The sequence below is a fragment of the Larus michahellis genome, unplaced genomic scaffold (assembly GCF_964199755.1).
Source record: "Larus michahellis unplaced genomic scaffold, bLarMic1.1 SCAFFOLD_69, whole genome shotgun sequence".
NCBI classification, from domain to species: Eukaryota; Metazoa; Chordata; class Aves; order Charadriiformes; family Laridae; genus Larus; species Larus michahellis.
In genome coordinates this window covers 873,920-897,518 of record NW_027436445.1, presented here as the reverse complement: position 1 = coordinate 897,518, position 23,599 = coordinate 873,920, and the positions used below count along the sequence as shown (strand labels likewise).

The following is a 23,599-nucleotide window of genomic DNA, read 5'->3' as shown; positions in this document are numbered from 1 at the left end:
TGGGATTGCCCCAGCCCACGTGTAGGACCTTGCATTTGGCCCAATTAAACTTCATGAGGCTCGCACAGGCCCACTTCTCCAGCCTGTCCGGGTCCCTCTGGATGGCTCCAGCCTCCCCTCCAGCCTGTACCACACGGCTTGGTGTTGTCGGCGAACTTGCTGAGGGTGCACTCAATCCGAACATCCATGTCACCAACAAAGATGTTAAATAGAACACCATTCATCACTGCTCACCACTTGGTCATCAAGCTGTTGACCGCAACTCTTTGAGTGCAGCCATCCAGCCAATTCCTTATCTACTGAGTGGTCCATCTGTCAAAGCCATGTCTCTCCAATTTAGAGACAAGGATGTCGTGTGGGACAGTGTCAGATACCTTGCCTGAGTCCAGTCAGATGATGTCAGCTGCTCTTCCCTTATGCACCAACACTGTAACCCCATTGTAGAAGGCCACCAAATTTGTCAGGCACCATGTGCCCTTAATGAAGCCATGTTGGCTGTCACTGATCACAGAATCACAGAATCACAGAATGTTTCGGGTTGGAAGGGACCCTAAAGATCATCTAGTTCCAACGCCCTGCCCTGGGCAGGGACACCACCCACTAGACCAGGCTGCTCAAAGCCTCTCCCAGCCTGGCCTTGAACACTTCCAGGGTTGGGGCATCGACAACTTCCCTGGGCAACCTCTTCAAGTGCCTCACCACCCTTACAGTAAACAATTTCTTCCTGATATCCAATCTAAATCTACCCTCTTTCCATTTGAAACCGTTGCCCTGTGTCCTATCGTTGCACTCCCTATTTTCCATGTGCCTTAGCAGAGTTTCCAGGAAGATCTGCTCCATGATCCTGCTGGGCACCGAGGTGAGACTGACCAGCCTGTCTGTGGAGGAAAACCGATTGCCTTTAGGCATAGGAACAAATCTATGGAAGGTTCCAGATATAAGACTCCTCTTTTCGTCGGTATGGCCCTAAGAGCTCTATTGGCATTGCCAGTCCCCAGCCCCTGGAGAGTGTGTGAGCTTGTCCACAGGTTTGCTCTCCAGGCATAGCCAGGGATCTCCTTTAGACTAGTGACAAACCCGTCTTGGTGGAAGGCTGGTGTCCTTCCTTTCCTCAGTGAAAATTCGTAACACAGATGCCCGTCCCTGTACGGATGAGAATTCACTGGGACAGATTCCCAGGAGGGTATTTCTGGCAGAGGATGGGCTTTTAGTGCATATCCAACAGTGGGGCTTTTTTTCCTCTGCTGCTGTAGTTTGGACTGTGGCAATGGGCGAGTTGTGGAATGAATAGGTATAATCCACCACAGGCTTATGAGCAAGGCTACCATATTGAAACCTGGGCTTCCAAATGACTATTAACAGGAAAACTGGCACCAAGAGCAAAATTAATGATGCCTTTTATACAGAGGACGGCACTGAAATCAAAAGGGTTTCCCGACTCCGGAAACCCAAAAGGCATTTAAAGATCTAAACCAAGCAGTCGTGGAAGCTCCCTCCTCAGCCCTGCCAGACCACAACAAGCCTTTTATATTAATATGAACAGAAAGGAATAGCCAGTTGGCCCAGATGCGCCTGCAAGCCATAGCATATTATTCAACAGAACTCGACCTCGTAATTCAAGGCATGATTTCCTGCGCTAGGGCTGTTGCAGCAGCAGCTCTGATGGTTGAGAACACAAGAAAGGTTGTCCTGGGGCAGCTCCTAACGCTGATGGTTCATTCCTGACTTCTTAGCCCTCCTCTACAGACAGAGTTCACGCCGCTGTGGGTGTGCCAGAGTTGGGAAGTACATTGGCTTGTGGCCATAAACTGGGTGGTCATTGGCCCCTTTGTCTGACCTTTCGGTAGCTGCCCCAAGGCACACTCAGACCCCCGAGATGTCCCCTGCCTTCGCTGGCCCTGCGGTGCGGGCAGCCGGGCACCACACGGCAGAGCCGGCTGCGTCTCCCCAGGCTGTCTTGCCTCGTCTGGCTGCCGGGAGGAGGGGACGGCGGGGGTGACAGCCTGGGGGTGACAGCCTGGGGGTGACAGGAGGGACCCCGCAGACTTAGGGGGGGTGACAGGACAGTGGCTGGTGACAGGCCGGGGGACAGCAGGTACACCAGCAGCCAGGGGCAGTGACAGCCCTTTTGTCATGATGCGCTGGGTCCCCTGAGGCATGGCAGGGGGGCAGTGGGCCGTTGCCCAGTGGCCATAGTGACTGGCCAGGCCTGGCAACACTGTGTGCGAGAGAGGGAGCAGGGCTCAGCCAGCACTGCTTTCCCCGGCCCCTCGGCGGGCCCTTCCCTGAGCTGCCGTGAGCCCAACCCAGCACAGAGGCCGCCACACTTTGCACCGCTGTGGACGCCGTGGCCCCTGGACCACCTGGCCACAAACATGTCGTGCGTCCACTACAAGTTTGCCTCCAAGCTGGCGTACGACAGCGTCATCTTCAGCGGCGTGAACATCTGCCTGCGGGACCTCAAGCGCCAGATCATGGCCCACGAGAAGCTGAAGGGGGCCACCAGCGACTTGCAGATCAGCAACGCCCAGACCGGAGCAGGTGCGTGGGGCGCAGCACGGGGCCTCGGGGACCCCCCGTGGTGGGGGCGGCCCGCGGGAGCCATGCGGGGCTCTCCGCAGGTCGCCCCACATGGCCCGAGTCCACCCGGGGTCTGTGTCATGGGCGTGGGGGGCACCGGCAGGGATGCGGGGCGGGGATGAAACGGGGCGGGAAGCCATGATGAGATTCGGCCGCCACCGGGAGCTGTGACTTGTGCTGGGGGCCTCGCAGAGTAGGTAGAGATGCATTTCAGAAGTCCTGGATTTTCCTCGTAGCGTTGAATAAAATTGTGAAGAGCTTTTGAAAAAGGTTTAATTTGCTTTAAGGGCTTTGCTGCAGAAGGGTCTCTGAATTTGTCTTCGGTTGCTAATGAACTTCCATCCTGACAAATGCCAGCAGGCTGAATGGCTGCCTGGCTGATGTCACTTCTGTAGCGGCTGGGTCTGTGTAAAGCAGAGCCTTAAAACCAGAATGTTAGATGGCAATAAACTGTGATGGGCCCAGTTATTATCACCAGGAGAAAAAATGTTTTGAAATGGGCCAAACACGGAGATTCTGTTATGTCAGTTGGGAAACCGAAAGCAAAGTTTTAGGTGAAAAATTGATGCTCATAAATATATTACCCCACAAAGTATTACTGTAATTTACGTAATACCATTTTTACAAAGTGTGTTTCTTTGTTTCCATTATGTAATCACAACTCAATGAAGAAGTATCTGCTTCTTGAAAAGTCCTGTTAGTATGTTGAGACGATAACAGCGCGCTGTTACACATAGAATTTTGCATTTATATCTGTAAGAGGATCCTCTGGAGTGCTATGTAATTACAAATTAATATGCATTCTTACACATTGGCTGATTTTTTTTCTGTGTTTATGTTGTTACAGAATACACAGATGACAATGCCCTGATTGCTAAGAACTCGTCGGTAATTGTTAGAAGAATCCCTGTTGGAGGAGTTAAAGCTGCCGGCAAAACATCTGCTGCGTGAGTGTCCATAAAGCATTGACTTCTTTGTTAGGGGTTTCCACGTGTGAACTTTTTAAGTGGATATTAGTTTACAGAGGCATTCCGATTGTATCTCTCTCGTTAAAGCTGCAGTAAGTGTTTGTCGTCGTGGGGCAGATGTTACTGTACCTGTCCTGAAGTCGGCTGACATTTTTAGGCCTGCTGGGAGATGGGGTTCCAACTCCATCAACGGTAACTTTTAAGAGGATCCTACTGGGTTTGTTCTTGGGGTTGGCTCTTCTGAGACCCAAATTGTAGATCCTGTTTCCTCTCTGTGGAGAGATCCCGTATTATATGTGTTTGCTTTTATTGGTTTCATAGGAACGACGGATAGCCATTGTAGTGTAAACTCATAATTTGTTTCCATCTCAGAGGAGATGCCTTCAGGCACTCCCTCGTAATTCTGGACACGGCAGCCTTGTGCTTATAAACATGGCCTTGCTTTGGGGGTGAACTTATGTATTGAAATATGTGTGCTTAGTGCTGCCTTGCCAATGCATCCTCCGTTTCTGGCTGGATGGCACCCTCCCCGGGTATTGTCATGCTGCCCCAAAATGAGAGGATAGATGCTGTTGGCATCGAAGGTCAAATAGACACCCGTACGTGGGGATAAGGACAGACCAGCACTGCTGTGCTAATTGGTTGACAATTAACCAGGCAGGTGAGCTTTCTGTTCCTTCAGCTGGACACATGGCAGAAACCACTGGTAGAGGGGCTGATGTTTGGGAATGATGAAAGTGTGCTGTAACGGTGGAGAGGCCTTCAAACATGCGTTACGTGCCTTGTAGTATGTTCTTTGGGGTAAATAAATGAAGAAACCATTGTATGGCCAAATAAATTGTGATCAAGTAGAAACGTGACTTTGGAGGGTTTTATTAGTTGCACTGAGCGTACCAAGAGGGAACAGTTTATGTATGCAAATGAATTCCCATACTCACTAGATTATTTAGAACATAATGTCTTGATGTTCAGGTTTTGTAATCTGTTTTCACTGCTTTATGTTTGGTACAAGTGCTTTATTTTAAGTTCTGATCACCTTTATTTCTTCTAGAAGCGGAACTGAGCCGGTGAGTGGAACATCAAAAGCAGTATGTAAAAACACAATCTCACCCTTTTTTCAACACCTTTAATTCTAAACAAGAAATTCTAAGGAAATTCTAAACAAATAGCCTTGTGTTAATTTTGCAAACATTAACTTCATATATTTTCCAGTAAAACACTGTATATATTGCAATTGCAGTGTATTTAATTCAGCATAGTAAAGACTGAGTAATGCCATCGCTTGCGCAGTTCGAATGTGAATATTGGTATTTGTGCCTCGTAACGCATTGTATTTCATATTGAACACGCTGGGCTATTTCCTGTATGACTTTGTGTTGAACAGGTGATATATGATGGTTTTTAGATCACGCCGGTTCAAGGTTTGCACACTGATGTGCTACATCTGTCTGTCTATAGCTAGCCAATATGTATGCTTGTATGGGGGTGTGGGGTTTTTGTTTCTTGCAATAAAAATTGTTTAGAGAGTTTTGTGTTTTTTCATTTTCACATTGTATCACTTAGCTTCTGTTTTTAAGTACTTTTTTGCCTAATGCTTTTTGAAAATGTTTTCAAAAACGACTGAGAAACCATTATTGCTAAACTTGGTACTGTTTCTTACTTGTGACTCAGGGGCTCAACAAATACCGAACCCAACATATCCCATAGGTTTTGAGGACAGTTCTGATTCCTTTTCATGTCCTTAAATACTTGGGCATTTGTTCCTAAAAACTGTACAATTGAAGTGATACTGTTTGGGCCCCTCTGAGTACCGCAGTGTCTTTAACAGGTTGACGTGAATTTACATATCCTTGCTACAGAAAGTGGTATTCTGAAGTTCTGCATTTATCTTTCCACTTTATCTGATGAAGCAGTTTGTCTCCAAATGAAAATATCTAAACCCCAGTGTACAAATTCTGGCACAAGGTTATAGCCCGGTGCATTTGTGGGTAAAGCTCAATGTGTACCTCAAGGAAACCTCCAAGGGTCCCACCATCCTCAGAGGCAACGCAGAGGGCATCTCCTGTCCCAGCAGGGCTGTCTGCTCTGTAGGAGCTGCCTTGGAACAAATGCCACCAGAAGTACAAGTTCCAGCCCTGCCCGTAGACTGCAGCGACCCCCTTGGTGTCACTGGGACCTGTTGATTGCTTTTCAGAATTGTAGCTGCGTTTCCTCTGGGGTTTTGCCCTTGGGCTTCTGTTCTGGCTGCTCATCTACTAACCCGCAAGAGCTGTTGTGTGGTGAGACGGTAAGGAATGGAGGATGGTGAGGGGTCGGTGGCTCAAAGGCCCAGAAGGTGCCGCCTGGAGCCTGGGCTAGCACTTGTACATGAGGACGGGCTGGGTTTTTCCTTGGCGTGTCAGTACATCCAGACTTCTTCGGAAGGACGTGCTGCACTTGCCCCAGCGTCCCAAAGACAGTCTGCAGTGCTCTGGGCAAACCCACTTGTTAAGTGACGGCATGGTTAGGAAGAAGCGCTTAAGACAGGAAGGAAGTCTAATGTGTTGGGATTATTGACTTTGGGGGGTATGTATGTATTGAGCTACCCCTGCTTTAAGGGGGCTTGTCCCCGTCCCCACTGCGCTCCCGTTGCCATGGCCTGTGTTCCAGCTGCAACTGCGGGTGCCTGGCGACGGGCACAACACAGCACTGCTCCCCTGCTCTCCACGCAGCCATTTTCCCCTGCTCCTGACACCTCAAACAACAAACCCAGCCCTTCCCTTCTCCCGACACCTCTCTGCGTGTGCTGACATTGAGGAGTTATCATGAAAGCCCTAAAGGAGGGGACACTTACGCTGCCAGAGGTAGGGCCCCACTCCAGGGAGGTGGGCACCCCCACCGCCCGGGCAGGCTGGAGCAGGCACCGCGGGGATGGAGTGGGGTGGGCACCCTGCTCTGGGGAGCTCGGGGGGCTGGGAGCTCGGCTCACCCTCTCCCCCCACCCCTGCAAGGCCAGGGGCTGGGAGAAGCCTTTCTGGGCTGCTCATGCCCTGCTGGGATCGGGCCTCCCTGCACCGGGGGACACATCCCCCGGGGACCCCAGGGTCCCTGGGCTGGTGCCGGAGGGATGCTCGCCGGGAGCAGGCAGGTGCTGCCCGCAGCCTGAGCTGGTGCCTCCGCTGCCCCTTTCCAGGCTGGAGCCCTGGGAGATGATCCCTGCCCGCGGAGCAGCACTGAGCCCAAAGGCTGCCCGCAAAGAGGAAGGAGCTTCTGGGTGCCCAGGCAGGCGCGGGGCCGGGGTCTGCGTGTGGGGGGCTGGGGTCTGTGCCCGGGGTCCCCCTGCGGGGCAGGGAGCAGGGCCGCTCACCCCTGGCCGCTCTGGTGCATTTGTGGGTAAAATCCCTGTCACTTTTCTTAACTTCTGCCTGCAGTACAGTTTTGGATCTGGGTGTTCTCAGGGTTGGATGCTGCTGTCATTGCCCAAAGGTTAAGCCTTTCTTTAGTATACCACCACTTTGAATTTACATTGGGAAAAGGGGCAGCATTTTTCTTCAGGTTTGAAAATGCTGTCATTCTGCTGCTAAAATCTAGATCAGTAACCCAGGGAAATACTTGTATTGGACTTGTAATGGTCTAGGTCTGGATTTGGCACTTGGCTTGAATACTGTGTGAAACTGTGTGTTTCAAAATAGTCCTTGTAGTATAAAACTTACTGTGTGGAGCGTTTAATTTTTCATCTTTATTTCTTCACTAGAATGGTGTGAGGCATTACACTAACCCTGGATCACTGGATCTGATCAGTTGGGTTGGAGTTAGTTTAACTGACCCAGTCAAATTTATGTAAGCCACATTTATAGTATTTGATCTGATTCAGATGGGGTTTTATTTCTTGAAAAGCATTATTTTTCTCGTTGCTTGCTAGCACGTGTATAAACACAAGTCACATGCTCATAAATAAAGTTACCATTCTTTTAGGCTCGTGTGTTCCCTGCCATGTCTGCGTTATATTTCTAAGTGGCATCTTACCACCAGCCAACAGAGGTGTCTCAAAAAAGCCACCAAAAAACAAAAGGAGGGAGGGCAGAAGCCTTGCATTGCTCTTTACATGTCCTCTCTCTCACTGTAAATCAGCGCAGCCTCAGGTGCTTCTAGTGTTGGAGACACAATTAGCTTTAGTCTGAAATCTACCTCAGGTCTTGGTCAAAAGTGTGGGGATTTTGTTTTGTTTTGTTTGAAATAAATACACAGGTTTCTGTATGTATTTCAAAGCAGAACCTGGATCTTAGTGTGGTAGGAATAAATCACTGGGAAGTTTGCCAATTATTGTTGTACCGTAGAGCGGGAAACGTAAAATTAGTTAAGACTTTTTGAAAAAGGATGCACAAAAGCTTATTCTTTGGCTATTTCTTCATCGCCTTGCTCTTACGTTAGCTGTCATTGCCCGCTTGCAAATGTGTGCTGCCTCCTGCTGTTACTACAGCCAAAGCGAGGAAGGGGATCCTTTTAGTGTGGCTGTGCCAGTGACTGCAAGGATCTCTGTCGTGGTGAACACCTTCATTTCAGTAATTTGAGCCGCTTATTCTTTTTTATTGGCTGATGGTTTGGATTGCTGTTTTTGTTTGGGCTTGGTGGGGTATGGCAAGCGTGGCATTTTTAACCTTCTTGAGCGGAGGGGCAGAGTTCCTGTTCCAGGGCCGATGTGCCGGTGCTTTATTCTGACAGGCAGCTGTACTCTGTTCCTAGAAGCGTAATCACGTGCTTTTATCAATGATGTGAAATTAACCATTAGTTTACAAACTACACTGAAGGCAAGTTTCCTGCAGTGATGAGTCCTTCTCAAATAAATATTTTTTTAAAAACCTTTTCAGATGAAAATTGACAGCCGCCTTACCTCTTCGACTTTTAAGCAGTTGTGAGCATTTGACAAGGGTCCCTCTCTGAGATATTCGGGAGCAAGCAGCTGATCTCAAGCGGGTTTGATTCATTTAGTTTCTTCTCATTAACCACACAGGCACTCCTAAGCCCTCATAGTTTTGGACTTTGTTTTGTCCAAAGACAAATTACACCGGGTTTGAAACGCCCCTTTCAGTGTCGCTCAGAGGATATAGTGCTGCTCTCAGCCTAGAGTAGAGGTTGACTATCGCTGTGTTTTGATTGTGGAACTTGAATATGTGTCTCATTTTTTGTGAACAGATTGATGACTCTCCTGCACCTCTTTCTCTGGCCCAGCTTGTGAAGGTAAATATATATATATATATATATATATATATATATAAAAAATCTTGTCAAATACTTACCCCCTCAAAAAAAAGTGTTTGCTTTATATTTTTAAATCTTATGCTGTGGTCTATAGCTGGATAGCTGTTGTAATGTGAACAAAACTTAAATTTAATTTTTAATAATTTAAAGTATTTATTTTAACTTTAAAATGCATGTGTGTTTCGATACTATCCTGTAAAGAGCAGTTCCCAGTTTGGGCAGAGAGAAGGGGAGTACCTTATCAGCCTCAACATAACGTTGCAGGATTACTCATCTTCAAGACACAAAAAAGAAGCCCTTCAGACGCTGTTTACCATTTTTCACATGTCTCATTAATTTTGTGTTGGAAACTAAAACATTTTTTACAGAAGAATGGAACTGGCTGCAAGTTATGGACATTTCAGGGGGCTTTGCCCCAGCCAAAATACTGTAACACGGACACTTGCACGGCTATTTCTCAATTGCCAGTCATTACAGTTACAGATCCATTCTTTGAGAGTTGCACAACTTCATAAATTCACAACACAAAATTTGTCTTGTGAACAACACAGACTAATTTGTTTGCACACCGACTGTGTAAATTCTGAAAACGTACCTCATCGTTTATCGGAATATACCAATGTGTATGTGTGGCATATTAGCAGCTGTGACCTCCTGAAACCGTTGTAATACTGTGTTTTGCTCTGGAACTGTTTGCATTTTTTGCTCAACAATGCGTAACTTTGTCTGGGAAAGCTCTAGCGATTGCACCTTGTGAAATCTGTAACCTCACGTGAAGTTTTACTTTAAACTGTGAAAAACTGTCCAAGTGGGGTACATGTTTAAGCTTTTGAGACAATTTAAGTATTTCAGAAAAATACGGCAGCTCAAACCTGTTACTTTCTCTAACCTCTTTAGTGCAGACTGGCTTAGCATGGAGGCAATGTGTTATCAGTCTTCTGGTTTGTTACTACGATGTATTAAATGCTGTATTTCAATTTTGGTCTATTCCTAGTAATGTTTTGTGGGTTTTGGACGTGCTTTGTAAACCGTTTGGGTTCCAACACGTGAGTCAAGCATCTGTAAAGTTTTCTGTAAACGTTAATGGAAATGACTTCAGAGATGTCCATCTGCATTATGTTACTGTTGAGAAAAAACTACATCTAAGAAACAACCAATTAATAAAATGTAGAAACTAGTTTGTTGCTTTTGTCAATGAATGCATATAAAACCAAACCCATGAGTGGCTGATCTGAAGGATGGGTACCTGAAGGTCCAAATCATTGACAGGTACTCCCTTAGACCCTGCTTGTAACTGCACTTGTGTCTAATAAAAACGTTTTAAGAAATGCTGCTTAAATAAATCCAGCGGACTTCAATAATTTGAAGATCTAGTGCTGCACAAGGCTTATATTACAATTTGTATGTTAAAAGGACACAGTCAACTGGCAAAGACCTGCAGGTTTTGCTTACTGTAGTTAAATCACTTAATATGAAGAAGTTAGTAGGGGGAGAACACGCGGTTTGGACTGCCAAGAGCACATGATGGTCAAACTTCTACTGCAAAGAGTCTTTTGTCTTGCTGAGGGATTATAAAAAGCTTGATTCCTTTTAACGCTTCTGTGTCTGGAGCTGAATTTCAGCGAGCAGAAGCAGCTTCCCCGACTCTTGAGTTGAGTGTCCTTTTAACGCTGCAAAGTGTAAATAGCGATTATTGCATACATCTTTCTTCATTAAACGTACAGTGGATATCTCCTCCTTCCAATAGTCTGGAGCTTAAAAATCAGTTGAAGAGTACTGCATAGCATAATTTTTTCTACACATGGCTTCAGTCCGCTTGGAAGAAAACTGGAGTGGTTACACAAGTCTTTATGTGAGGTGCAAACAGAACCCAAGGTTTTGAGTGCCCAAGAATGCTCTTTTCCAGGAGGTTAACGGGCACATCAACGTCATGTGGTGGCGTAAGGACTCCCCAGAACATCTTCAGGACAACAGTATTTTCTATAAGCAGCTGTTCTCATGCAGCCCCAGCTAGCATTGTGCTGCTCTTTACAGGATGGGGTGAGTGGTGTCGTCTCTGGCTGTGTGGGCGCAAATGTGTTTCTAACGCGTGTGTCAAATGCTTACCTGTTAAACAGACCGACAATCTGGCTGAAGCCAATGCTTCCGAAGAAGACAAAATAAAAGCTATGATGATACAGTCTTGCCGTGAATACGATCCAATCAAGTAAGTGTCGATAATGTCAAATCTGTTCTTTGAAGATTCTGGAAAAATTGTGGAGATATTTGTTTGAACAAGAGAGACACATGCATACCTTTTTCTTCTTTTCTCAAAAAACTTTTAGTTACGTGACCAAACCCTGGGATACACCTCCACCATCCTATATATGCTTTCGTTGCGGAAAACCTGGCCACTACATAAAGAACTGCCCAACGAATGGGGTAAGACTGCGGGGGACTTCTGCTGTGACTTCGCTTTTCATTTTTCACGTGGCAGTTACGTAACAAATACATGAACACTCAGATTAGGAATTCTTTCTCTTGGGGTAAAATACAGGGGTTATAGGGCAATGTTGCAAAACCCTTCAAAATTCAAGGGAAACCTGGAATTTAAAACTTAAAATGTTCTTTTTTCTTGGTCGTAGATATTCAATACGTCCATAGATCTTTCTCTGTGAGCTGTCATGCGTATTTTTATATATTTCAATACTATCGAAAATCTTCCTGGTTTTAACGTTTTTTAATGTCAGTTCTCAGCTTTTAGAATTCCACATAAAAGGAAGGTGTTTCTCTTGACCCCACCAACTGAATATTTGCGTGTTTTAATTACACAAGTCTCTGGTTGAGTATTCATGCCATGTAATGTTAGTCACCGAATGCATATGCAACCTTCGTACGTATCGACGGTGAACTTAAGTTTCTCCAGTGACTGGTTCAGAGCCCTGAATTGGGCTCTCCCTCTGAATTGCGCTGTGGAGGAGGAGCGGGTTTGTGCCTCTTCTCCGGGTGGATGGTGAGCTAAGCAAGACGTAATCCTTGCGGAAGCTGAAGTTAAGCAAAAGAATGTCCACGGAGTTCAAAATGCTGCTCAAGTCTTTGAAACATCCCGGCTATATTCCCGTAGCAAAATAAGTATTTTAGTTGAGTAACCCTTAGGCTAGGTAAAAGGAGAGGACTAAGGGCTTTTGCTGCTTAAATTAATCATCAAAGTGTCATTTTAAGTGTGGGTCTTAAGATGAGCTATGTCTGCATTTCTTTTCTGAACAGGACAAAAATTTTAAGCCTGTTCCCAGAATTAAGAAGAGCACGGGAATTCCAAGCTCTTTCATGACGGAGGTGAAAGATCCCAATACCAAGGGTGCTATGCTCACAAACAGCGGAACATATGCAATACCAATTAATAATGCGTAAGTATGGAACTAATTGGACTGACCAAAAGGTGAAGGAGAGAAACCATGCGTAAATGTCTGAGTGGCAATGCAGCCAAGTTGGCCGGCATCTGTAACCACGAGGGAGGAAGCATTGTCATTGTATGTTAAGCTCAAAATCTGTGATAATTTCTCGTATTAAAATAGGGCGGTCCTGCTGTTCACGCCCCTGGAACTCCAGAGCTTGGAAAAGCTTTCCTGTACCCATCGTTAGCTTTTTTCTTTTTCCTTCCCCACCCCGCCCTCCAGGGAAGCTTATGCTAGAGGAAAGAAGGAGAAGCCTCCCTTCTTACCAGCGGAGCCGTCCTCCTCCTCCTCCTCCTCCTCAGAAGACCCTATTCCTGATGAGTTGTTATGTCTCATTTGTAAAGAGATAATGACTGATGCAACCGTTATTCCCTGCTGTGGAAACAGTTATTGTGACGAATGTAAGTGTTACTGCCCTGTTTGTTCACTCCAAACACCACATCTGATTTTCTGAAAGCAGAAACAGGAGATGACAAAATTTCTTTGTTACCAGTTCTATTCCATACTTAAGCATCCGCTGAATAGGAAAGGACTCTTCTCGTATAAAGGAAAAAAAAAAAAAGACAGAAAGCTTTTTTCCTTTTTTACGTATCTAGTTAAATCCTCTTTACATGCAGAAGGACAAGCATGAGGAGAGTGCATAGCTGCGCAGGTGATTACAGTATTAGATATTGAATACATTTAGGTTTTTTCACAGCCCCTTCTCTCACACAAAATCGTATGGCCAACTCTGGTTGGCTCAGTACAGCCAATCGTACTGTGGTCTGCCACAAACCGACAGTTAGGCATTTAATCCACATTCTTCTCCACGGGAGAGCTGGTTAAAACCTCCAGAACTCGAGGCTACTGATGTTCTTTTGAGCTGTGTTTTATTCATTAACCTGCAGGGTGGTGACTTCTCACTGTACTAGAGAGTGGAAAAAAGAATAGTCGAAACATCCAGACGCAGCCGTCTTCAAATGCTACATTAGTAAAATACCAAAACTGCACAGTTATTTGCTGCATCCTAGAAGTGTGTTACACTATTGAACATTCATAGCTTCGTGCTCTCAGTTCGAGACCATATTCCCCCATTAATCATATATGTCTTTTTATGATTGATTGGAGCCCCCAGAATTTCCTTACATTGGCTAAACCTACTTTGATGATTCTAATTACGCACAGGCATTAGAACAGCATTGCTGGAATCTGAGGAACACACATGCCCAACGTGTCATCAGACAGACGTTTCCCCTGATGCTTTAATTGCCAACGAGTTCCTATGCAAGGTAACAGGATGACTTTTATGTAAACTGTAAGAAAAGTCTATTTGCAAAAAGCCAAAAGGGAAGAAAATATTAATTTACATCTCCTCAAAAACCGCTAAATTAAACAGGCTATATTTACTTTTCAAATTCATTATCTGTTGTTAGAGAAGCTGACAACTCTTTGGAGACAATGGGGCAAATTCAGATCGCGCTTTTGTTTAACATGATTGCCTTACTTTCAAATTCGGTGTTAACACTGAAGTATTTTAAATACAGGTACTCTGAGTTACCAGTTGTTACTACCAGTGTTTAAGGCGATGTGTTCGTGTATTTGTATGTTGATTCATTTTAGGATTGATAGCATTTACGGGATTACACAAGTAATTTTACCCTGTGGAGGCTTTTGTTCATGTATCTACTGAAGTTTCATGTTACCCTGTGGTAAATGTTCTTCTGCCTCTAGGCTGTGAACAACTTCAGCAATGGAACTGGCTACACAAAAGGGCTCCACCAGACCATTCAGCAGCAGCAGCAGCAGCCGCCACCACCTCCACCACCACTCATGACTGTTGCACCTCCTGGACCTTTTCAGTAAGTAAATCTGTAGATCAACATGAATATAAACGACACCAAGATGCCAAAGTCACATTATTCTTCTTCTTGAGCTTCTCCACCAGCGATTTATGTCTCATTAGAGGCAGTTCCAGATAACTGCGGAAGTTCTGTTTTGTGAAAGTCCTCGCTTTGAATGAGGACACTTTGATAAGTCGGAAGTGTGCCTCCTGCAAGAATGTTCTCACAAGTATTGCTTGTTTGCTTCCCTTATCAGTCATTCCGTACACGCTTACCCGGAGAGAGGAGCGCTTTTTCCCCAGGAGCCCTTTCATTTGAAGTGGCTAGCAATTCCTAAAGAAACCATTTTGTTATGGCAAACCTTCTTGAGTGCGTTAATTTCTCTTTAGTACTGAGGAAATAATATTTTCATGGAAAGTGTAAAAGCACAATTGTGGGTAAAATAGGCCAAGTGTTTTCACATTACTTCTTTCTGCAGTATTTCTACCATCAATCTTATGATAAGTCAGAGCCATCCTCAGTAACACACAGCGCAGTCAGCGACACATACAGATTGGATAATAAACACTGAACCACTGTAAATGTGAAGTATTTACAAACATGATCGTCTAAGTGTGCAACCCATGAAGTCATAGGAAAATATGTGAAAAACCTGTTCTATTGTTTAGGGCTTACATCCTTTGACTTTGTGCCTTGGATGCAAACAGCCACTCTGTCCAGAAGAGTGTCAGGCTCAGCCGTACCGCTGAATACAAAGGACTGCAATCCAAAAGAACCTCTAAGGCAGCCCCTGAAGTAGCACAGAAACGTTTCCTAATAGAATTGCAGTGCTTCCGTCTTCCACAACTGAGGCTCTCTCTGGGGGTTAAACGTACTCTAATCCTTTCATGTGCAGCTACCTTAATAAAATATGTTTCCAGTGAGCTTTCTCTTTAACTGCCAGCAGTCCACATGGCCTTCTCGACAGCGCTTCATTTGGAATTGGCCAAGTTGACTTCTGTAAATCTCATGAAGATTATTTTGTAAATTTTTTTGTCCATTTACAGTAGTCAGCCTTTTCTCATCTTGGACTTTCCGTTTCAAGTAGCACTTCAAAAGACTGCTTGAACAATAAAAATTTGGGGTTTTTTTGTAGCAATGCCGCTAGCGTTATACCTCCTGCTGCTCTGGTGACTGCTGCTGAACCTTCTGCATCTCCCTCACTGTCAGTCAGCAGTTTGTTGAAAGAGAAGGTAAGTTGTATTTCAACATATGCAGTGATTCTTGCATTTAGTGGAGCTTATTTTCCAACCGTTTGCATTTACTCACAAGGCCTGTCAGGTTCCTGTACGAAGACAACCAGCATTACCGAGTCGTCCGGGCCCCCAAGGACAATCAGTGCCCACGACTGGTACGTGACTATAACTTCAGAATTTCTTTAAAAAATTACCTTCAGATACACTGAATGGGATTTTTCTCTTTTTCCTCTCCCGACTCCAAAAGGTCATCCAACGAGAGCCAGGACACCCCGCTCAGCAGGTGGCAGACCAGGCTGGGAACTGTAAGTATTCCACAGCAATTCAATATATTACTGCTTGTAACGAGGCCATAACACCTAACTTATACAACAGCTGATTTACAATGAAGAAAGTATGCACAGATAGCTGTGGAGAATACAAGTGGTAATTAATTTTTAAATGACTTAATTTGAATTGGCTTTGACAGAGGGAGTCAGTGCTTGCGGTGAGATTATTTAACATAAAAACCCGGTACATGATTGAAAAGAAGACTCTGAAAAATGAACAGTTTTTTAGGATGCTATAGTTCCATATAAAAATGAAATAGAATCAAAGGATCGGATGGAAAGCCACCCTTTTGATTGCTGGCTGAACGGAGCTGAAAAAATTGATTTCCCAATAGAAACCAGACTCCAACATTCTGGTTTTTTTTTTTTGACAACTTAGTTGATACTGATTGAGCACATGATTGGAAAAGTCAGTGCTGTTATTTTCTGACAATTTTGAATTTCTTCAATGTAGTCATGTCCAATAGCCAAGCTGCTTTCTCTCAGATGGAGAGAGAGGAGCCCGTCTTATCTATTATCACAGTGTCAAGCTAGTCCTTCCTTTTGGTATAAATTTGTTCTAGGTAGATTGTAAGGGTGCATCGTGTTTATAAAATCTTAGGATAAATAAATAACAGAAACCAGGATCCATCCCACAGACTGTCTGAAATCTTAATTCAGTAAGCAAGAAAATAATAATTCAGGGACAAGAACAGGCCAAATACGTCATCAACAACATGGGAAGTATTACGTGTATCAAGGAGTGGCAGAGGAGCGGTGGACACTCAGCACATGGGAGATGGGAGTCTCTTTTAAGCACGGGCAGCCTCCACGCACAGTCGCAAAGCTGAGTATCAGGAGAGAAGACTGAGGGACCTGCCGGGAGTGAGGATGTGGAGGGCAAGTATGAGGATCAAGAAATGAGTGTAGTCTCAAATGAACAGAAAGCAGGGAGAAAAATGCTTAAGTTGAGAACAAGAAGTGCTCGCCACCATGCTCCCGCTTCGTTCTCTTTGCTCTTTAAAATCAGGGCAGAGTATTACAAATGGTGACACGCATCTTGGGGTTTCTTTAGAAGTTCAAATCGAGGACACCCACACTGTGAATGCACCCAAAGGAGGATTCAAGCCCCAACACTACCAGCATCAACACCAGTCTTTGTGCCTGTGCCTCCACCTCCCTTGTATCCTCCACCACTGGAAACTGGTGGCTTTGGCTAGTATTTTGTTGACACTGTTAAACTTTTCTTAGGAATTGAAAGATACGACTTGCGTGTAAGGAAATCTTGAATGGGTGAAGGACTTTGAGGGGAGGAATGATGCTAATGAACACACGTGGAATAATGTGAAATGGTTTAAAAAATAATAAAAGCAAACCTTGTGAAGAAAAAGATCAGGGTAGCTGACATCTTCTATCCCCAAAAATCACGTGGGCAGGAGTCTGAACAGCTCTATTAGTAACGCTGCCGGTATCTTTCCTAGAGTAATGGCAATGGGTCATAGACCTAGAGGCTGAGTTCAGAAGCCGTCACTACCCTTGGTTAGAGCTATTATGTGCAAAATTTTGCTAGGACATCTGGCTATAAGTGCCCTGTATGTAGGATTGCCGTACAATCCGTATTTTGCATCTTGTACAAATTGCCAAATAAGTAGTGAAGTTAAATCGACTAAGCAAGCATTTTAAAATTGAGCTTTACTGTCTTCTTGATAGCGCACTGTAGCCATTAAGACTTGCTCTTTTTGCATCTTACTGCACCAAAAAGGATTTGCACTGCGTGTCGTGGCTGAGTAGTGAAACACATGTGCGTTCACGTACCAGCAGAAGCCAGTATACGCCACCTTCAATCAATCCATAGCTGTGGTAGTTCATGTGACAGAAATGGTGGATATAAACTTACCCTTCCTCTATGCTTTTGCGCTATCAAAGCAGCAGGTGTTCTCTCTTGTAAGCAGAAATTTTTACATGTTATCACGGTCTTCAATTTGCAGTAGCGTTATGTCAGCAGCTGAACGCAGCTTTGACATAAGCATATGGAGAGGGGGAAAAAACAACCCAAACAAGTAATTTTGGGAGGAAAAAAAAAACGGGAGAGTGACTGTTTTGAATTAACTTAATTTACGGGTTTTGTGTTGTTTTATTTTCTAAGGTCTAAGTCTCCCTCTAGTGCTTCATTTTCCTCCAGGAGTTCGTATACCCACTCCAAGTCAAGATCACGTTCTTCCCGCCCTTGCTCCAACTCTCGATCATTTAGTCGTTCCCGTTCTCGTTCCTTCTCGCGATCACCACCCTATCCAAGAAGAGGCAAAGAGAAGAGTCGTAACTATCGCTCTAGGTCAAGGTCACACGGTGATCACCATTCAAAGTCACGGTCACCCCCATACAGAAGACACCATCCACCGTCAAGGTCTCCAGCGTTTAGAGGCCGGTCTCCCACTAAATGGACTATACCTCAAGGGGATGGAGAAAAGCAGTACTTTAACAGATACAGAGAAGTTCCCCCGTATAATATGAAAGCTTACCATGGCAGATCTGTTGACCTCAGAGATCCATTTGAAAAGGAGAGACCCAGAGAATGGGAAAGGAACTATAGAGAATGGTACGAAAAGTTTTACAAGGGCTTTGCTGTTGGCGCTCAACCTCGACCACCAGTAAATAGAGAGAACACTTCTCCAGATAGGTTTGGTCCACCTGGGACTGGACGAGAGAATTTGCCATACGCTCGGGGACGCAGGGAAGACTATCCTGGTGGGCAAAGCCACAGAAGTCGTAATAGAGATGGAAATGACCCTGAAAAACCTTCTGGAAGAGAGCGCCACGGCATGAAAGATCCACCAAAACCAAATGAGAAGGACATGGAATATCCACTGGAAGATGGCAAAGGAAATGAATGTAAAAAACACCGGAAGAGAAGAAAAGGGGATGAGAATAAAGGATTTCCCAATGCTGAGTTTTTAGAAGGTGCAAGAAAACACAGAGAGCCAGTAACAGCAGAAGACATTAAAACAGACTCTCTGTTCACGCTCCCAAGCAGAGATGATGCCACCCCTGTGCGAGATGAGCCTATGGAAGCAGATTCTATTGCTTTCCAATTGGTGTCTGAAAAGGAGAAAGAAGAGAAGGACAAGGCGAAGATGAAAGTAGAAGTGGCGGTGCCTCCCAAGAAAGACAAAAAAGCTAAAGGTTCCCAAGGGAAGGTGGACACCGATCGTGAAGAATCTCTCAGTATTTCACAGGAACCTCCTGTGAAAAAAGTGAAGGAGGAGTTGCCAAAGACAATGAGAAGGCTCTTGTTACCCCATGGAAAGTTCACCCAAAAGTGACAAAAGATCACCCAGAAACCAGGCCAGCCAAGGAGGAAAAGGCCAAGAAAGACCATCCAAAAGAAACCAAGTCGGACAAGCCCTCCAGCAAAGAGCATAAGTCAAAAAACCTGCTGAAAAAAGCAAACCTTCTGATGCAAAACCCGAAAAAAGAAAAAGAAAAGTAGATAAAATTTTTGATAAGGAACATTACTGTGTTTTGTCATTAAGACCACAGAGCTGTATAATAATGACGTAACAGCCCCTGCTGAAGACGTCTGTTGAAGTACTGTGTCTGCAAAAGATGAGGACGCTGCAGAAAAAAATCCTAAAGAACCAAAAGACAAGGCTGTTGCTAAGGCAAAAGAGGATACAGCGGCAACCTCCTGCAGTTGACCAGCCTGATGCAAGCCAAAGCCAAAGTCAAAGCGGTCCTAGCGTTAGCCGCAGCCACAGTCAAAGCCCTTCTGAGAGTTGGACTCGAAGCCACAGCGGCAGTGCCAGCTCAGGAGAGAGTCAAGACAGCAAGAAAAAGAAAAGGAAAAAAGAGAATAAAAAGCACAAGAAGCATAAGAAACACAAGCAGCGTAAGAAACACATTGGAAACGAAACAGAATTCGCAGAGAGCCAAAAACACAAACACAAGAAGAAAAAAATCGAAGAAGAGCGAAGAGAAGGATGACCAAAAAGTGAAATCTGTCACTACATGGAATGACAGCTAATGAAAAAATGACTGAATTCTTAAGTCTGTATCAAATTTTGTTAAAATGTAAACGAATTCAGGCATGGCAAATAATGGCATGGAGGAGACTGTGCTGCCCTTAAAATATTGCAGCTGGATTTTTACTTCAGAGCTTTATAGAAGTGAACATTTTGTACAGAACTGTGAGTTGTGACATGCAACGTGAAAGGTTTTGCTGGGGCATCTTAGTTTTAACGACCGTTCATTAGTTTGGGTGGAGTTTCAGGTACTGTGAACATTTTCATGGTTGAGTATGTTTTTTAATCGCCTGTCAGAAGCAGCTGTTATAACTGATTATAAAATATCAGCAGAATGAATTATAGAATACACAGAACCCTGTTACATCACTTTTTGATTACAATAAAATGTTTTCAGTAAACTGTCCAACGTGATGAGATTTCCAGTGACAGCGGGACATTAGCCGAGAAAAGACTAGTGACAGAAAAACGGCAGCAGTAAAAGCTTGCTGGTAGCTAACATGTGTGAAAAATAACATAGCAACGCGTTTAGTTTTGAAAAGACTGGTAGGACTTTAAATCTTTTGAATTGATACAACGTGGGGAGGTATTGCCAAGAGCTGCACGTTGTTCACGTGCCAAGTGGACTTGATTTTATATTGTAAAAGGTAGCATATGGCCCCAAACACACAGCCAGTATTAACAGCTGGGACTATTTTAAAATAACGTTATGTATGAAGCTGTCACATTTCAACATTGTTCCAGTTTGTTTAGAAAGCTGTTGTCATTTGCCAGCAAACATTTACGCACATGCTTTAAGATGTCCTGTAATCTGTATTTCCTCTCATAACTCTGCTGATCCCCAAGATGCTTGTGCTTTTTAAACAGAACCTTTAGTAACAGTATTTTCACATGGTGGTGCCACGACACAGAACTAACCCATTAATAGTGGGGTTCAGCAGATGAGTTTGGCATAAGAAGAAAGGCCACTAGAAAGTCAGGCTTCTGCTTTAAACTGCTTTGAACAGCGACAATCTAGAAGGCATAAATTTAATTAAATGTAATTGCATGGAAGTAAAATTTTGGACGTTTCTTTATGGCATAGCTCCATAAAACCAGGCAGAATCCCATATTTTTATACGACCTTGTGCCGAAAAAGCTGTAGTCAAAGCCCGCCAAGCTCAGGTAAACTCTCCTCTCTTTTCAGAGCGCTATAACAGCATTACTGTGATTTTTCAGTCTCCTGCAAATTTAGTTTACTCTGCATATGGAGTTTCTATGATTACTTTTTTCCAGGTTTTTTGAGCTGAAGAACACCTGGCATGCAGTTATGCTCAGGCCTGAGTAGGTAATTTCTACTACATGCATGTTTAGAAGTCTCCTGACCGACTTTCTGAAGATTTTAGGCAGTGCCAACAGTAGTGTGAAGGGAGGTATCCAAACAGGGCGCTCTGGGTGAGGGTAAATGCTGGAACACATGCGGCGAAATACAGTTCAGGTGGTGAAACCGCAGTGAAGGAGAGCATGCTTACAGAGCAAAATCAGTTTGGACTGTTGTTCAGACATAAGAAACAGATGTTGACTCAGTGACTAAATTTAGTATGTTCCTTCTGGAACAATACTGCTTGGTCATCTTCTAGAGGTTAAGTGTGGTCCGTTCCATGGAAATGATCACAGATCCCACGGTCTGTCTTCAGAGAACCCTTGGACCAAGATACCTCATCTCCCCTCTTCAGGTGGGGCAGAATGCGTCTGAACGGTTTGAACACACTGACACGCGGCAACTCTTAAGCTGGAAAAGCTCAGGCAGGGACGTAGGTGGTTTGAAAATCTAAGTGGAAATGACCAAACACAAAGCTACCCTAAAGTGGGTGACAGACTCATAGGTTATCATCCACAGCTCTGAAAAAAAGAACTGTGTGAAGAAGACAAAGGCGTAAGGCACAGGATAATGTGGTGCACGGGTAGAGATAAAATCAGGAAAACTAGGACACAAAATGAGTTTTAGTTAGAGCCCCTAGTAATTGTTTTGCATTTTAAAAGTGAAGGCCAGGAAAGAAAAGCTTATATCCATTGCTTAATGAGAGAGAAGAAATAACGGTTGAAACAGTAGTAGCAAATACATTTTTCCTTAGTCTTCACCAGAAAAGGTTGATTGTAATCAGCTTCAGGGAAATTTAGGTCAGTAAAATACCAGGATCATGGGCTAGAGAAAAGAGTATGTTAAACAATGTTTCGGAGAAAACAACTGCTTGACTAGTAAGGGTACGAGCAAAAGGCCTTTTTTAAACTGAGGGATGGCGTTACAGCTCTGACGACTGAAGAGCAAACCTTGTACCTACCTTCAAAGGGGAAAAGAATTGGAGTGTGCTTACATACTTGTTGTAATATCACTCCAAATTTGGCCAATTATTTTATAGTGTATAAACACACAGGAGATAATAGGAGGAGGAACAGTCATGCTCAAACTGAAGAACAAGTGTCAGACCCGGCCCTGTCTCTGCAAACTCTGGCTGTGAGAGCACAGTGTGGGAACCTGAGCGCTGCCGCAGATGAGAACAACGTGTGTTTACATATTTGTTGGAGTCCTCTGCACAAGAAGGACATGGACCTGTTGGAACGGGTCCAGAGGAGGGCCATGAAGATGCTCAGAGGGCTGGAGCACCTCTGCTGTGAGGGCAGGATGAGAGCGCCAGGGTTGTTCTGCCTGGAGACGAGAAGGTGCCGGGGAGACCTTAGAGCCACCTTCCAGTCCCTAAAGGGGGCCTACAGGAAAGGCGGGGAGGGACCCTTGGTCAGGGAGTGGAACCATAGGACGACAAGAGCCATCAGTGAACAAGGCACACTGTTTCTCATTACCTGAGAGTTCGTCATATGGTAGGGCTTCCTCAGCACGAAACACCACTTCCTCTGGGGGCATTCCGGAGTCTTTGCCTTCAGGCCAGTTTGTGATCACTTCTACAATTCCTGGACAATTTGGGTTTCCTATTCGAGCTCACTGTGTGATTAAGGCAACCCACTTACTCCAGGCAGCACTGGGGGCATGATGAGTAGAAGGAACTTTGCCTTTGAACATCCAGCCCAGTAGTGGCCATCGGGGCACCAGGAGGAGCTGTGCTTCGGTACCAATTCCCTCTGAAGCAGCTCCAACTCCTTCACATGCTGCCCGAATTTCTTTCTCAGTTGGAGTATGGCTGGCCTCAGAGCCTTTGTATCCTCGACCTCAGTATCCTAGGGGTCAACCTCGAGTCTCCCCTGGTGCCTCCCCTGGAGTCTAATTACTCTTTTTTCCAGCACCCATTTGTTTGGGGGTTTTGTTTTAAAACCTCAGTGAGCTCTGATGTGGGAATAGCAAACCGTCCCCTCCTCATCTTTAGAAAGAATGGTACATTGAAGGAAAACTGTTCATATAAGCTCTAAATGACATGTTTCCACTGTCAAAGGTTGTAACACTTTTTAATATCTTCGCCATCCTCATCTTCTTTCTCTTCACTTTCTTCTGATGGCACTACGACTACCATACCTCAACACAGTATTCACGCAAATCATATGTCGGAAAGTAATGGAAGACTGGTGGGGAGGACTGCAAATACGCTCAAGTGACTCGCACCTGGGGTGCGAGAAGGAGGAGGAGGACACATCCCCATGTCTGTGGGAGAACACAGGTCACCTGAGGAAGTGGGTTTTGAGTGCACTTAGGGGACATTGGCCAATGTGTTGTGGGGCCAAGTGGGCTATGTCCAGCCACAGGTCATACACCTACCCCACTCTGTGTTCACCGAGGGGGAGCCTGGGGGCTGTATTTGCCGTTTTTGTGTGTGTGTGTGTGTGTGTGTGTGTGTGTCCCAGTTTCCTCCCCACCCCAAACTGTGCCTCCCATCCCCTCAGTTTCCCCCAACACCACACCATAATCCAGGAGGAAGAGGTGCTGCGTCCTCCCCCTCCCCAACACCCTTCAGGCCACTGCAGGGTCACTTGGGCTGCGGGGAGGGGATGTGATGGCGGGCGGACCCACAGC

General features: G+C 45.0%; 1 protein-coding gene across 1 annotated transcript; it reads left to right on the top strand.

The window, feature by feature from the left end:
* Positions 1-2,375: 2,375 nt before the first annotated feature.
* LOC141737453 (E3 ubiquitin-protein ligase RBBP6-like) lies at positions 2,376-19,620 on the top strand. The gene is given in 16 exon segments (XM_074572154.1): positions 2,376-2,541; positions 3,428-3,527; positions 4,600-4,636; positions 8,721-8,765; positions 10,904-10,992; positions 11,111-11,207; positions 12,033-12,172; positions 12,443-12,621; positions 13,385-13,488; positions 13,931-14,058; positions 15,176-15,272; positions 15,352-15,430; positions 15,523-15,580; positions 17,730-18,853; positions 18,856-19,005; positions 19,008-19,620. Coding segments are annotated over 16 exon segments (2,727 nt in total). The 3' UTR covers positions 19,142-19,620.
* The last annotated feature ends 3,979 nt before the right edge of the window (positions 19,621-23,599 follow it).